The sequence below is a fragment of the Athene cunicularia genome, assembly GCF_003259725.1.
Source record: "Athene cunicularia isolate RWA chromosome 6 unlocalized genomic scaffold, athCun1 chr6_part1, whole genome shotgun sequence".
NCBI lineage: Eukaryota > Metazoa > Chordata > Aves > Strigiformes > Strigidae > Athene > Athene cunicularia.
In genome coordinates, this window is record NW_020799105.1 from 12,079,533 (window position 1) to 12,095,967 (window position 16,435).

Sequence of the window (16,435 nt, forward strand, 5' to 3'; positions counted from 1 at the left end):
GTGAGATTTTACCTCTGTGGGGAGAGGCAGACACCTCAGTTCCTCTCTGCCCCAGAGTTTGGTCATCTCATCTGGCTGCTGGGCCATGGACCCAAGGAGAGTCCCTGCTCCCAGCCAGAACTATGTGGGCAGGTGGTCACGCAAGGGATCCCTGAAGGGAGGGAGTGTCTCTGTCCTGTAGTTGGGGGGCAGGCAGAAGAGATGTGCCAGGCTCTGCCCTGGGTATGCCTGCAGGCAGAAGGGGTGTGTAGGCAGCATGTGAAAGCTGATGGGTGCTTAGGAGAGTGCTCATTGTTTAGTGCCAGGTTCCCTCTGGGGTCTCAGCCCACAAACCTGCTATCTTGCCTCAGGACATGGCTGCCTTCTGTCTTGGACCAAGACATTCCTGCTGCCAGGCTTCTGTAGCTCTTGCTGGTTCAATCATAAGTTATTTGTGCAACTTCTAACAAAGTTTGAAAATGATTCATTTCATAAATTAAAGATGATCTTTTCTGTATGGCTCAGTGATTTTCTAAGAGGTGGATCACTCCTGGGTGGGTTCATACAGTGTCCCAGAGGCACAAATGTGGTTTTATGGGAGAAAAAGGGACTATTCCTCTCCAGCAAAACTGGGTGCTGGAGCTCACTGGTGTTTCTGCAGGGGGCAGAGAGGATCACCCATGTGGGGGGAGGCAAGTCACTTACCCCTGCTGCTCTGGAGGTCACCAGGGCCTGGACTGTCCTTTCACCAGCTGCTTCTGGAGGTGGCACAAAGGCTGGGGACAGTTGCAGGCCTGGGCACTGTGCCACCTCCCTGTCTCCAGGCCTGCCCTGGGAGCAAAGCCTGCCATGTTGGATCTCTGCAAGTGCCTGGGCTGGCACCAGCTCTTCTCACAAGGACAGCGGTGTCACTGCCATCACTGCCTGCACCAGCCCTCGCTCACAGCTCCACTGCGCCTCGGCTGCACTTGACCTGTCAGCAGTGAGAAATACAATATAAAATGGTTGCTGAGGAGAGTGGCTTTGAACACTACCGGCACAGGCCACAGCTGCAGCCCAGGAATCTCCTCCCTCAGCTCCAAAGCCAGGCCAGGAATGCAATCCTGGACCAGAGGTGGCATCTCCTTGCAGAGACTGGCCAGCAAGCAATTCTGCACAGGGAAGAACACAAGTTACCTCCTTAGAAATCCAAAGGTGGGAAGATGAGGCCAGGAGGCTTGATGGTTGTATATGAATGACTTTATTTAAGTATGCTGGGCACCACCAGGCAACATGGTTTAGACAGTGTGCGAGGGAACAGTCAGGCAGATCAGATGCACGCTAGATCGGAGACGGCACCTTTCTGTCTGGTCACTGCAGGTTACAAAATGGAGCACTGCTGCTTCTGCAAGGGCAGCAGAGGGGCAGGGAGGGGGAGGAGATCACTGGCACTGCCTGGGGGGCATGTGGTAACTGACCCGAGGGGTTTGCTGCTTCCCCTCTGCATGCTGCAGCAAACCAGCAAGAACCCAACTGATTTTCCAGCAGAAGGATAAGCTTTGACAGCTCTCGCTTAAAACACAGTCTGGTGCTGCTGGGGGTAGGTGAACAAGCAGCCTGGCCTCAGCTGGGAAGGGACCACCACACCTGCCTGCCCACAGCCTCTGAGCTCAGCAGCAGGCCCTGAGAACACTGCTCCTGCAGGGGCAACATGCTGCTGCTCACATTCGTCTCCGCTGGGGCAGTGCACCCTTTTGCCACACCTCTGCAGCAGCCCTCCAGCTCTGACCCCATCTCTGCGCTCAAGAGTGACCCCAAGGTGATGTGTGGCAATGAACAGAAAGGAGGGGAACAGGGAGGAACTGCCACCGAGCAACTCCAGCTTCACTGCTACTGCCAGAGACTGCAGAAAATTAACAACGGAAAAAAACAAAGAGCACCAAATAATGCGTAAGAAAAACCTGAAGGGGAAACAGCAGCACTTGCCAATACGAGGGGTCTTTAGGTCTGCCCATGGCTGTAAAAGCAGAAGCAAAGCAGCCTCCAGGCGAGCAGGAAGGCCTATGCAGTACGGCACAGCACGGCCATCACAACAGCTTCCTGCTCACAAACCTGCCGCTCACACCAACGTCCTGGCACAGCTCACTGTCCTCCCGCTTTGTGTATTCAGAGAACGGGGAGGTGCCCCCAGCAGTTACCGGGTGGTGGCGCAGGGCTGGCTGGCGATTCCGCTAAGCACATGCGCTGTAAACAGTGTTAACATGGAACCATGGACAGCTAGGTAATGGGTGTTCAAAGAAGATCCAAAGCGTTATTCCCAGGTGCTGTGGTCAGTATTTGACATATCCTCAGACAGTTCAATAAATAAAACAATTCTTACATTACAATGCACCTTTTCAATTATTATTTTGACCCAGAATGGATAAAGTACACAGGAGTTATGCCTGGCTGCAAATACATGCTCCCTTTGCCCTGACATGGCAGGAAGGAGGGAAACAGCCTCAACTCTTACAGAGAAAGAACATGAGAACCCAGCACTGTAAATCTTGGCAGGTTGAGGGGGAACACACAAGTGCCTTCACCCCCATTCCGGGGCACTTGCTTCCAGAGGAGAAAAGGTATTTAAAACAAGGTACGAGAGAATAACCGCCTAGTACAATGATAGCTGATTAGATTTGCTTTGTTCTACTCCATGCAATACAAACTAAGTCCTATCACCAACTTCTCCAGCTGTGGCGCAGACCCACACATCAGGTGAAGAAGTTACACACGCATACGCACACTCACACACCAAAAACAGTGGGGGCAAATGGGCTTAACCGCTGAGAATGTCCTTTCTCTTAATAAAAAATATATTAAAAACAACTTCAATAACCTACTGATGGTGAATACACTGCAGAAGAAAGCAGCTATGGAGCCTCAGCTATGTGTTTCCGGACAATCCAGGCATTGCAGCCAGGCTGACTAAGGCCTGCATGAGCAGTCTGCAGTGGTTGGCTCCCTTCTGGCTTGCTAGGCAAATTCTATAAGCTGTTCCCTTTGTTTTTGCTTGCTTCTTTGTTTTACAGTGACAAATGTGATGACGATACAGAAAGTAAGGGACTGAAATGAAAAAGGAATGAGCCATTCTGGAGAAATTCAGACTGGTATTTTCTCCTTTCCATTTAAAAAACCCAACAAAAATAAAATTAAAAAATAAGAAGTTAGTAGTACTAATACAACCCTTCTGCTGCTGTCGTCTTTGCTCAGTGACATCGGGGCATGCTGGCACACACACACACACACAGGCAGCTCTCAGACACTCGGACTCAGAAAAGCGAGTTTAGAACTGAAGTGAGTCTTCGGAGGAGACTGAGGACAGGTCCCAGGGCTAGAAGGTTTTTCGGTGGATGGCACGAGCTCCGTCTTCTTCATATTCCTTTTTCGAAACCCACATTTTCTTAAAGGTGTCCAGTGAGGCCAGGATAGAGCCACTGGGGAGAGACAGGCATGTTAGGGGTTAAAGGAAAGTGCTAGGGGCACTCTCATGGTATCTCTGCAGCAATGCGCTGTTTCTACTTCCTAACACTTCCCAACACTTCCCTGTGTCAGAAAGGTGCTGAGGCTCCCAGTTATGTACAACAGAAATGCTCTCTGGACAGTTGCTTCTTCGTGCTAGCCTCAAACATGCTGGCACTACAGAGCCTAGCACCAGCCGCCCCCTCCCAAGCAACCTGCTGACTGCTGCTCCAGTAACAGGCTGAGCATGGTGCAGCTGAACGACACCCCAACACACAGCACCAGAAGGGACGGCAGCATCAGTGCCGACAGGCTGCACCTCCCCAGCCCGCATCCCACAGCGGGACGTGTCGCCATGCAGTACATACCCAATCCATGTGGAATACAATCTCTCCTGAGGAGCCGATATCTGGGAGAAAGAGAGAATCAGTCAGTGCCCTCCCAAGGTCCAGTCTGCTCCCGCTGGCATGGTGTCCCTATTTCACTATGGCTAAAGCTGACAAACACAGGTGGGATCTCTCCCACCAGAAAAACACCCAGCAGCACCCCCAAAACAGCCACTGTGGTCCAGGATCCTGGACACGGGTCATGTTTTCAGAGGAGCCACCTTCTCACCAATGAAACCAAACAAGTTTTTATCACAACAGCAAATACAGTCTCAGGAAAGCAATTTCTGCCTCGGAGCAAACATACAGCAGCTGCACTCTCAGCATGGTTTGTTAAGGGCCACACAACCACACACACAGTCAGTGATAAAAACAAAAGAGATTGTTCCTACCCTTATTTTAACATCCTTTGGAGCTAGTTTCTTCACTTCACTCAGCAGCCTGTCACCAAAGCCTACATAAGACAGAAAGCATGTAGTCTGAGCCCCTCACCAAAATCCCAAGTTCCATCTACTAACAATGTGGACACGTCCTATGCAGTCCTATTCAAACATCCCATTCCAGATCTCAGAGACACCCAGAACACAGCCGGTGTGATAACAGATGCTATCTCCCCCAAGGCAGACCACAAATATTGGCACAACAGGCTCTATCACTCAGCAGCAACTTGACATGAGCAAACAGTATTTGTAGCTAGGGTCACAGGTGGGCCAGTTCTGCCCACCTTCCCTGGGCATTCCTCCTGTGTCCAGGCCAGAGAGGAGCAGGGTTTGAATGGGAAGAGCAGGACCTATTGGGAGATATACAGACTGACAGGCTCTGGCAGAGGATATCTTTAAGCTGGTGGGGGCTAGCTGAGCCCCGTGGGGATGGGTAGAAAGTTTTCTGCACACATGTAGCTGACATTTCATGCAGTACCAGTACTGCTGGACTCTCTTGGGTATCAAGGACCTGAGATGGAAGAGCCTTTTAGGTATCCAGTCTCAATTATCCTGAACTAAAGCAGCAGAAACGAACACAGCTATTTAGTCCTGACACAGGCAGAGTGATAGGAAGAAAAAGACAAAAGCCCCCCAAGCCCAGAAAGTGATATACAAGGACAGAGGCATCTTGCATACCCAGAAGGGTATGACTAGGACTCACAAAATTAAACAATAACCCTCCGCTGAGAGAGCAGAGTTCCCACAGCCCTTATCTCACAAGATAAGTTGGGTGATCTGGGTTATTCTTCCAGTTACACATGAGAAGGAAGAGATCAGGTATGTCACAGCCCACTGAGAGAGGAGAGACAGGAACCTTTGAAGAGCGTGGAGCCTCCAGACAGCACGATGTTGGAAAACAATGTTCGCCTCAGGTCCATGTCTGATTTCTGAATGGCAAAAACAAGCACCTCATGCAGTCCTTCACATTCCTCCCCTATCAGGTCTGGCCGGAACAGGAGCTCTGGGGCTCGAAAACGGGCAGAGCCAATCTGCAAGGAAGGGGAGAAGTAAGCACAGAGGGAAAGAGAGCACCGTGCCTTTGTTCACTATGTACAGTTTGCAGGACCTGCCTTTCTTAGGTGAAACTTCAGAGTTCAGAAGTTTCCCTGACTTTCATGCTGCATCACTACCTCTCAAGTGAACACCAGTTTGGTCTACTGCTCCAAGAAAATGTGCTATTTACATTTTGCAGATGAAAGAGATGAAGAAATTTGCTCAGTCCCATACAGCAGGTCACTGGCAGAAGATGGAGCAGCTCCACCCCTGATGCTAGAGGCAAGACCTGTATTTCATCTCCAACCATTCTGTAGTGCGCTCAGTCTTTTGAGTATTCCTAACTCAGTCTTCAAAGCAACTGTTTCTGCACCTCTAGGCAGAACAAAAGCCACATACAAACCCACTACTGAGTTTAGTGAGCTGATAACTACCCACACTCCATACCTGATCTGCATAAAGATTGGCTAGATCAGAGCCTTCACTCAAACAGCTGAGTCCCCATGGTCATGCTGCATCCTTAACCAGCACTTCCAGTAGAAGCTGTGAGGTTTCTAATAATGTTTTCTTCACATAAAAATTCTAGTGCCCAGTCAACAGCCTGGGATGAGTTCTGGTCTTTTAAAATTATCCCTTCCCACCTAATGTCACATTACATTTCCCATCACTAGGCAGGCAGCCCTTCTGGAAACCCTGTGCTTCATGTTAGGAATCCTCTGAGGATGGCCCTTACATACCTCAATAGTGCTTCCATCTGGCAGGTAGTACTGAGCCTTCTCAGTCTCCAGAGTCTCATCCTTCTGGGGGTTTATTGACAGGTAGCAGGCACGCTGGAGAGGAAATATGAGTCAGGAAGAGAGAGAGAGAGAGAGAGAGAGAGAGAGAGAGAGAGAGAGAGAGAGATGAGAAGGGTAAACCTAAATGCCTCTGATAAAATACTTTCCTCACTAACAATCAAAATCCATGTATGCCTTTGGGGAGACCAATTTCAACAATATTTCGTGGTTTTGGGTTCACATCAGGTAAAATACCTACTCACGCTACAGCTGATTAGAGACATCAAGGATGCTCACACCCCCTCTAGATGTTGCTCACCTCTCACTTCCAGCTCTCTCTTACTGCTTAGAAGTTACTCCCTCTAGTGCAGATGGGGTAACTATCCTGTGAGTGCTTTCAACCTACTGTAGGGCAAAGCAAAACATGCACTCAAAACACCTTTGGTGACATTAACCTTGTATAAAGATGGGCTCAGGTAACTTCACAACAAATTAAGAGTGCAAACAAAGTCCATTATTCCATTTCAACAGGGTAAACACTAATAGCTAACAGCAGAAAATTCTTAACATGATCCAAGCTGCTCATTTCCCATTGCACACCTACATCTTAAGTTACAAGAAACAAAATATTTTGACTTTTCAAACTTCTCCAGAACTCCATATTTTTTATTCCACTGTAAACTTTGCTATTCCAAATTGTTATCATTTGGAGATTGAAAAAAAAAAAAAAATCTAAACAGAATCACTGAAACATTTAGGTTGGAAGGGCCTCTTGAGATCATCTAGTCCAATGCCCTGCTCAGGCAGGGTCAGCTAGAGCAGGCTGCCCAACACCATGCCCAGTAATGTTTGGTGTAACTCCACAGATGGAGAATCTATAAACCTCTCTGGGCCACTTGAGGGTATCCGACCACTCAGAGTAAACCAAGAAACAGAGAACAATGTTTGTACTGAAGTAGGTATTAAAGGTTCCCCTTTTACAGTAGTTTCTCCTCGAAACTTTACAACACCATCAAAATTTTTTTCCCCTTAAAAAAAACAACTCAAGTCAGATAGACTAACAGATCACAAAACTTTTGGGACTGAGAAACTCCCACATACAGGGTCTCAGCTTTGTGCTTGCCACAGTGCATGCAGGCTGCATATCCAAACTTCTCCAGAAGCAAGAAAGCTGCCAACATGAGCAGCCACACTCAACACCTCAGATTTGAAAACCAAATCACAAATGGCACCAACATCAACAGAAATTTCACTGCAAGTTCCAGGCACAAATATCCTAGAAATCTGCAACACCTTCCCCAGTTAAAACTAAAGTAAAGCAAAAGGTGTAGATTGGAGAGTGAACATCAGGTTGTTTCCTCCCTTCTCAGAAGTCTCACTGGTGAGGGTAGTCCATATGCAAAGCAGAACTTGGCTCACTTTCCCTTGCTTTTTGTTTCCCAAATGTATAGTCCAGAGAAGAGACCGCACTGATGCAAGATGTTGTGATTAACAGTCAGCACAACATCTTTTAATAGTTTTATCACCCAAGATGCAAAGGGAGCCTTGGCCACTTAAGAAGAGTGCAAGCCTCTTGCTTTGTCCCACAAGGCCATTGCAGTTGTACTGTAACTGATACTTGGTACAAAACAGGTTTCTTCTGAAGCAAATTGTTCTCCAGCAAGCCTCTGATCACCAGATCTTCTGGTCCACAGATGCTGCAGCATCTACACATGTCAGCTTTTTCTCTCCAACAATCAGCACTTGTAGAACAGAGAGCAACTGCCAGGTTAAAACCAACAACCCTATGAAGTCTCCAGCTCTGGACAACAGGCAGAAGATATTCAGCTGGACTGTTATGTGAAGCACAAACGCTGCTCCCTCAGCACAGCCACACTGAGCTATAGTGGGGCAGAACAAGCAAACCATTTCCCTTACGGTCCTTTGCTGGTAGGTCACGGGCTCAAGAATAGCTTGTTAAGGCTCTCAAGCCCTGACAGGCTGCTGCCTCAGTCCACAGTCATCTACAGCAATCACAGCTTGTGATGGGGTCCCAAAAGCACTCGGCAATCACAGCCAGGGATGATCTGGAGGACTGACCCCATGCACTGAAGGCATGGATGTTCAGGCAGCCCCGAGTCACACACAGCCTTGCCAAATCCAGAGAGCAACCCATCTGCATGAGCATGGCGATGCCACAAGGCTGCTGTGAGCAGTCACCAGCTCTGAGCTACTACTCACTGTCCCTCCTCTGTCCTCCTCTCTTGGCACCCAACAGAAGCCAAGGTAACTGCTTTGCTAGGAATCTTTATTGTGTCCTTCCAAACCGCTGCATAGCTCTAAAGTCACTAAACATTGCAGACCCTATAAAGAGGGGAAGCTTTTGTAAACATGAATGCTGTGAGTGAATTCTTTCACAGGGGCAGGGGGGAAGCAACCTGCAATATCCCACTTGTGATCCCTACCTGCCATGGATTTTACAGAGCCTTGCCCTGAAGGGTAAACAAACACTAGTGAAAGATACCATCAGACCCTGAGAAACTGCAGCACAGATAAATCTGCAAAGCAGATTCTGAACCACTAGCCTGTCTTCACCTCCACGTCAAACGCCCCTCAGCAGGGACTGGATGTGATCTTGACTAAAAGTCGCCCAAAAAATGGGATGGCTGAGGTTGCAAGGGACCTCTGGAGGTCATCTTGTCCACTCGCCTTGTTCAAGCAGGGTCACCTACAGTAGGTTGCCCAGGATCATGTCTCAGCAATCCCAGCTTTCTCAGCCTTTACTCATAATAGAAATGCTCCAGTCCTTCCGTCATCTTAGCAGCCCTAGTTTCCCTCAGGTAGATAAAGGAATAAGGTGCAGAGTTAGGTAGGCTGGCACTTCCACTAGATTTCACAAGTCACAACTTCCCTTGGGCAGAAATCCCTTCTTGGATAAACACAGAAACAGACAGTACATCACCTCCTTGATGGTCTTGACAATCTCAAACTCGGAGGTTGTGTGGAAGTCATAGCCTTCCTTCCGGAGATAGAGACGCAGGAAGCGTGAGACATCACGGCCAGCGATGTCAATCCGCATGATGGAGTGAGGCATGGCAAAGCCTTCATAGATGGGAACTGCATGGGTCACACCATCCCCCGAGTCCAGCACCACTCCTGTAGTCCTCCCAGTGGCATAGCTAACAAAGGGGCAAACAATCAAGTCAGAAGAGGCAATTCAAAGTCACCCTGAGCATGCAGCACATCCAGGTTCAACGCAGGGAGCAGAGCTTTCACATGAACAAGAGCTAAAACAAAACCAACCAAAAACCTATCTCTCATCATAGTTCAGCAAATTTCTGTGAACTCTATTACAGAAATTAAAATAGAGTTTCAGATCTTGCTTGAGAATGGGATAAGTCAGACATCATTGCGGTCTTCCATAGTTTTGGTGTTTTTTTTCCTGTTTTTTTTTTTTTTCTGAAAAAATGGATTTCACAGCAACATTTCACAAGCACAAATGAAAGACAAAAGACACTTACAGGCTAAGCACAGCTTGCATGGAGATGAATAGCGCTGGCACATTGAAGGTCTCAAAAAACACCTCAGCAGCACGCTCTCTGTTCTTGCGTGGGTTTAGGGGTGCTTCTGTCAGCAGCACAGGATGCTGGTAAAGAAAAGAAGGAGCTGTGCTGCAATAACCAGGAGGCAGCTAGACACGTGTTCCTGAAAGTTTCTGCTTATTTATTCACTTTAGGAACCACTGGTGCAAGAGGACAGGTAGAAGGGAATAGTTTCAGCTACTGAGCTGTGTTAAGACTAAAAATAACCTCTATTAAGTTGGAAGACCAGCAGGGTTCTGGTCTAGTTATGAAGAAGTGTTAGGGAATCTACTCTGTGAATGACCCTGCTGCGTGAAGGACAAACAAGATGACTCTCAGTGCCAGAAGTCAGCCAGATTAGCCAAAATACAGACCCTAAAAAGGGTGAAGGCATATGGTCTCAGCATGAGCAGGCAGAAATATTCCTATTCCACTTATACAACATACTGCTCTCAGTTATTTAATAATTTTTTGGTCATCTTCTTCCAGACCACAGGATTGTGGTTTTCTCCTTCCTCACTTCAAATCACGTCACTGCTGAGTGGATATGTCTGACGTGCAGGCAGAACAGGAAAAGTTAGAAGCACTTGGCCTAGAGCAGAATCATTAGAGAGTGTGAATAACAAATGCTGAAAATCAAATTTTCAGTCAGGACAGAACATTAAATATCAGGAGGAATTCTGCTTGGACACTTCTTGTGCAGTATCTCCTGAGAGGTGAAAAAGCCTAATTAAAGAACAGACACATTTAGAAAGAAGAGCAAGGGAAAAGTCCCAAATCCTTCCTGGGGTTCCAAGATTCCTGGTGTTACCCACACACTGAATGATGCCTGTGTCAGGACATAATGAGGTATCTCACCTCCTCTGAGAATGTCTGAAGCTGGTCTTTTGAATACACATACTGCCAAATGCGCTCCATGTCATTCCAGTCCTTCACTATGCCATGCTCCATTGGGTATCGGATCGAGAGAAGACCTCTGTGCTCCTGAGCAAACAGAAAGGACAACAGAGCACACCTGTCAGACTCAAGCAATCACATTTCTGAGCACTATGGCTATGATTTTATGTCAGACTCACTTATTTTTGATTCCACTAAAAAACATCTCGAGCATACAGGGCAAAACCTGAACATTAATCACAAACATCTCTCCCACAGAAGTATTCACAAGATTAAACACCACCAAGTAGGAAAGCCTGGCACTTGTAGAGCACATTCCATTCTGACACTTTTTAAGCCAACATACAGACACCTATTAAGTGGTATCTTTGTTTTACCAGCTCAGTCATGATATGAAACATAACAGGGTAGTATTGGGGAACGTAGTTCGGCAGGCTCACAAGAAACACGAGACTGAAGACTGTATGCTGATAAAAGCAGGACTGTTGAAAGCAAGCTTCTTGCCCATACCAGGGAGATAAAAAGCAAGTAAGTAGGGGCCATATCTAAAGTTCCCAGTCAAAAAGACAGGGATGTAACCATACAGGCCTAGAAGTAGCCTAGAAAAAAAAGGAGAGATACAGAAGGACTTGGAAAAAAAGGCCTGTGGTCAGCAGGTTAGCACAAGAATTTCATGAAACTTCCCACCCATCCCATTTCATGAAACACCTTGAACACATTTAAAAGTGACAATCTACTCTGCTCCTCAGATCTACACGCTGACACCAAGGAACCACAGCCCATTTAAGCACAGCTGCTACGGCCCATCCTTACAGCAGCATGCTGAGACATATGGAGAAGTGCAGTATACAGGTTTTCTTACCTCTGCCTTTGGACCAATGAAAATGTCCCCTTCTAAAGCACCGGCCATAACACGAGTGTGCTTTGGTCTGCCCACACTAGAACAGAGGCAAGAGTATAAATGCTTCTAGAGAGCTCAGATGCACCCAAGGATTAACGACTTTGTTCCTCTCTGTCCTAACCAGTACTTTCTAAAGCAATGGGTGAGTCTGGCAGCACTATCAGGTGCTGACAGACCCATGTTTGCGCTGAGCTAATCTCAGAATCAGAGGTGAAGGGAACAGATTGTAGACAGTTCTGAATTGGCAGAACATAAGTCAGCTGAGTCTTGCCACACTTTCTCTGATGATTCAGGACTTATTTGTTCCAACAGTGCCTGGGGTGAACATGGCTAGACCAAGCAACCGTCTAAGCTGACAGATCCACATGGTGTTGCCTGAACTCAGTTAGGCTTCTCAGATTAGATATTCATAGTCCCATACCCCACCTCACATACAGAACATGTTGCTCAGAACACAAATACAGTCATTAACAACCCACCCCAATGAAAATAAAAACCAGTGACAATTCAGAGTTCCTGATCCAGCAGTTTTCCTTCCAGTAAAACTCTCAGAAAACTTCCAAGTTTGGCAGGAATCAGGACATCAGATCACACACCAAAGAATTATAGAGGTCTTCATGCCTCTCATCCGAACTTTATCTTTGTCTGGTCCTTTTCCTCATGTCTCAGGACTAAAGTATCCTACAGCTTTGGTTGGGTGTTGAGCCTGACAAAGTGATAAATCATCTTTTACAGTGCATCCCCCCCTGAAAATCTCTAAGTACTTAATAGCAGAGATCTCCTCTCTCTGATGCTTCTGTGCAGCAGGCAAAAAAAATAACTAATTTCTTCAGTTACAAAATTGGACCATTCCTCCTCTCTATGTATCAAAGAATTGGTAAATGGTACTAAGAACTTACCAAGACCAGCAGAATACTTACTAGTTTGGAAAGCAGTATTTCGGTATTTGATCACCTGCAAAACCCGCTTTAATCACACCAGAGCCCTGTGGGAGCAACAGATAAACATGTGAGTTTATCATTCATCCAGTGATCTTCACAAGTTTTAAAGGAGAAGCAAAGTACACCAGCATGAACAGATCCTCTCCTTTTTACCAGGAATAAAGCTCCCCAGGGAGCTGTTTCTCCAGGCAGGGTTGGGGACGGGAAGGTGCCAACAGGCCAGCTTGGCCACTAGAGGGGAGTAACTGGCACCTCCCTGGCAGCAGCACATCACACATGGCACAAACACCCAGGAGCATCCTGGTGCTGCTCCACAAACACACTCGAATGCTGCTCTGTACAGACAAGTATTTTTCTATCCAGTGCTATGGCTAGGGGTGCAGGAGGCTAAATCCAAGGTCTGGAGTTTTCTATAGATCTTAAATACTCTCTAGGTGGAGGAGAGCACTCTAGAAAGTCAAGCAAGAGCAAGTGAATCCTTCCAGCTTCAGGGCCCACTGCTAAAAGGGGGAGGATGAAAGCTGTAGGCCTCTCAGAAGCAGCAGATTCACAAAGGATAAAGGAAGATAAAAGTCAGAGAAGGGAATAGGAAAGGTCTGTGTGAAACAGATTGGAGTGGAGACTAGGGAAAAGAATATTAGGTGGTGGATAAACTAGCTAATGCTAAGGAGGAAGGTCACATAAACATGGTCAGAAAAGACACTGGAAACAAACCCAAGCTGGGGTCTGGAAAGAACAAAGGTCCCAGTCAGACTGCAAGGGGAAGGGCTGAAGGCAGGAAGAGCAACTGACAGGATAGGGCTTGTTTAGAAGGATAAGGAAGAAGAGATGAGGCATGGCAGTCAAAAAGGCACAAACCCAAAAAGCCTACTGCAACATTCAAAGCAGCACCAGCAGCAAACACAAGGCGGGTAAAACCAGCCACAGGGAAGCCCTGGCAGGGAGTCAGTACTGGGCATCCAGCCCCGCAGCTCCCGTCCCTGTCAGTATCATCCGGAAGCGTCCTGGGAACCCCATCATCAACTTGGATCTGTGCTGACTCCTTCCCCTCCTCCATTTCCTCTCCCTGCACAAGGGAATGACATCTTGAAACAATGAGCAGCTTGCAGGAACACCCAAGTTTTGCTAAGGAGTGGATTTTCATAGGATCTTCCGGATAAGCTGTTTCACTAGTAATCACAGACTACCATGGGAGCAAGCTCTTCTGCAGAAAGAGGACCAGTTCTGCTTTACCCTGTACTGAGAGAAAAAAGCACGTGAGTTTGTACTGAAACCTGTGAAGTGCCTGTTCACTCTCAAGGGCTCTGCAGCAGGACTGCTCTGTTTGAGGCCCAAAAGACATTCTGGCTGCCCCAGAGCATTTTAAAATGAGTAGCAATGCAGCTTCTCCACTGCTTTCCCCTTTCCCCCCACCTCTGCATGGGTCAGCATCACTACTTTCACTTTGAGGCTGAGGCCAAACGAGTTGCTCAGGGCTCTGCCAGACAAGCCCTGGCTGCAGCTGTTTCTTGATGCTGCTGTCCCAGCTGTCCGCCCCAATTCCTGTTCCAGAGGTTACCAGCCAGAGCCAGCTCAGCAGAAAGGAATACAAGGTGGCCACAGCCTCTCCAGTTCACAGTCCAGCACATTATTCCCAAGCTACTTTCATCACCAGATTCAGCCGAGGTGCTGGGCTTTGCACAGAATATGTGTTCTCTGCCAACCAGGCCCAGGGCACTCCTGCCCTAAAACCGTAGGTTGTCAGATTTGCCAGGATGCATCTGTAAGAGATGAGTATCAGGAACACTTTGCAAACCAGACCTAGCTAGTTATAAAACACGTAAAAGCTAGATTGCTTGACTCCTTGCCTCCTGACAAACTCCTGCAGCCAGGCTGCTCAAGGAGCACATCCAAGCTGGCACCTGGGCAGGACTACTCCCTCTGGGCAAGGGGGACTTGGCTCCAGTTGCATCCCAAGATCTGCACTAACAGGTACTGGTGTGACAAAGCAGCCTGTGAAGCGTTAAAAAGACTTCACTTTAGACAGACTCTCTTCTGGCTATTCACTTCAAAGTGAGCAGGAGTTAAACAAAACCACTATTCTGATTTTCCTTATCATAGCTTATAAACAACTCTATACCTGGGAAATAATACTACCTTTTGTCAAGCCTTGTAGCTAAAAAGCTGAATCAAACACAGTAACATAACCACATCAGAATATTGTGCTTACTGAATATTTCATTCAAGATAATGACTGATCTTGCTGCCAACAGTCTGCTGCTGGGAAGTGCCTTCAGGAGAACAATGATGCTTCTATTTTGACACAGAGATCAAAACTTCCTTATGCCAGGCCAAAAGTTACCCAGCATGTCCTGGTGAGATTCCCAGCAAATTATGCATTTTAAGATTTACATATTGAAGTTCAAAGTTAACTGAATGTGTTGATAGCTCAGAATTCCTAGCTGGAGTCAAAGACGGAGGAGTGTTTTGAACGTGCCGGTAGGATGGGACTTCAACATAGTTGTGCTTCCAGGTGCCTGGGAATGAACCAAGCACAGCTGTTTGCTATCTCCGCACTACAAAGACCCAAGAGCACTTTCTGAACTATTCAATATTTCTTGAAAACATTTTACTACTTTGAAGATATATGTGCACTGAGTAAATCTATTTATTATAGACCAGTTTGAGATTCCTATACAATGAGAGGGAAAGTTTTAAATTCTGAAATAGCCCTGGCTGATTCAGAAGATTTAAAAGACCTATTTTCCCATCTTTGTTTCAAATAAGCAAAAAACCACGAATCCTCCTTTCTGCTACAAGCTCTGATTTATTAAAATTTTTTTTTTAAATTTAAATTAATAACCTTCCACTAGTAACTATCCTGGCTGGGCTTTCATCCTGTTTTCTGTGTTGTTTTGTTTGTTTTGTTTTGGTTTTTTTTTAAATCTGAGCAAAAGAATAAAAGAAAGAAAAACTACATATCAAATGTAAGGGTCAAGGAAGATAATCTCATGGAAAATTCTCATTGAGTACCTTGAAGTAAGAGAACCTGCCTATTCTATAGCTCTGTAGCTAGTCAGTTATTGATTCAGTCATCTTGGTGCATTTAGGACTCAAATTTAAATGGTAATCACCAAGAGTAAATCTAGCACTTTTTATGGAGAATGCACATTTCATACCATAAAACTATTTTATTAGATACATATTTTATAATATCAAGAATAAACCAAAGACACAACAGCCCTTACTGACAGCTCAGCTGTTTAAAATGCCACCACTTAGACTACAAAGCCAAATTTTATCCTCTTTTATGTAAACAGAAACAATTCCATAAAGGTCAAGGAATTTGCACTTGCTTAGGCCACAGCTGAACCATGCTGCCTATTTACATGTGCTTTATGTTCATCAGGGCTCCCAGACCATTTATTTCAGAAAGAGCTTGTTGGGAGTGCAAGATGGGAATACAATTCTTTTAAAAATGATCTACTGGACAAGGAGGATTATTACAGTTGTGCTGAGGCACAGCTCTAACCTCTCACTGTATATTACAAGACCTTCCCCACTGAAAACATGCATCTGAGTGTACTGTTTGGCAAGAGAAAAAACACCTCCTTGTTTAGGTTTTAGCTGCATACTTTAATGCCCTTTTGAAACACACCAAGATGCTAGAGTAGGGTTGGAACGGGGGTGGTCTGGCTTGTTCACCAGTTCAGTACCTCATTTCCCCCTCCCCACCCTTCTATACAGACACATACATGAGACAGGATAACATTCAGACTTGAAAAGGTGCCTGCAGCTCTCTGAGAAACAGCAGCAACGAGGCATCAGGAACAGCGGTACCTGCTCTGTGCAGCTCAACTTCCCGTCCTGCCTGAACTCAGAAGAGTACCAAAAATGCAGTGTCACCAGAAGGCTCCTTGTCTGACAGCCTGCCAGCATTAAAGGCAGATGTCACAACAACTGCTTCATTCTACTTCTTGTACAGGGAGGGGAAGCGGGGGAACTCATTTATCAAAGAGACACGAAAAAGAATTAGTTTTTATAAGACCAGCTGATAAAATAAG

The 16,435-nt window shown here is 46.4% G+C and overlaps 1 protein-coding gene across 1 annotated transcript; it reads right to left on the reverse strand.

The window, feature by feature from the left end:
• Positions 1-1,200: 1,200 nt before the first annotated feature.
• On the reverse strand, positions 1,201-13,744 carry ACTR1A (ARP1 actin related protein 1 homolog A). The gene is made up of 10 exons (XM_026850950.1): positions 12,372-13,744; positions 11,413-11,488; positions 10,512-10,637; positions 9,594-9,718; positions 9,035-9,251; positions 6,055-6,147; positions 5,139-5,313; positions 4,235-4,296; positions 3,825-3,865; positions 1,201-3,431 (listed from the first exon to the last, which is right to left on the reverse strand). The coding sequence occupies exons 1-10, from the start codon at positions 12,470-12,472 to the stop codon at positions 3,329-3,331; spliced, it is 1,119 nt and encodes a 372-aa protein (XP_026706751.1). The 5' UTR covers positions 12,473-13,744; the 3' UTR covers positions 1,201-3,328.
• Between the last annotated feature and the right edge of the window lie 2,691 nt (positions 13,745-16,435).

Excerpts from the sequence above, each read along its gene's own strand:
- ACTR1A (XM_026850950.1), bottom strand. The coding sequence starts at position 12,472 with ATGATAAACTCACATGTTTATCTGTTGCTCCCACAGGGCTCTGGTGTG. Across the intron at positions 9,719-10,511 it reads TTCAGACATTCTCAGAGGAG|CATCCTGTGCTGCTGACAGA; the intron begins GTGAGATACCTC and ends TTTCTTTACCAG. Across the intron at positions 5,314-6,054 it reads CAGATGGAAGCACTATTGAG|ATTGGCTCTGCCCGTTTTCG; the intron begins GTATGTAAGGGC and ends CCTTCCTTGCAG.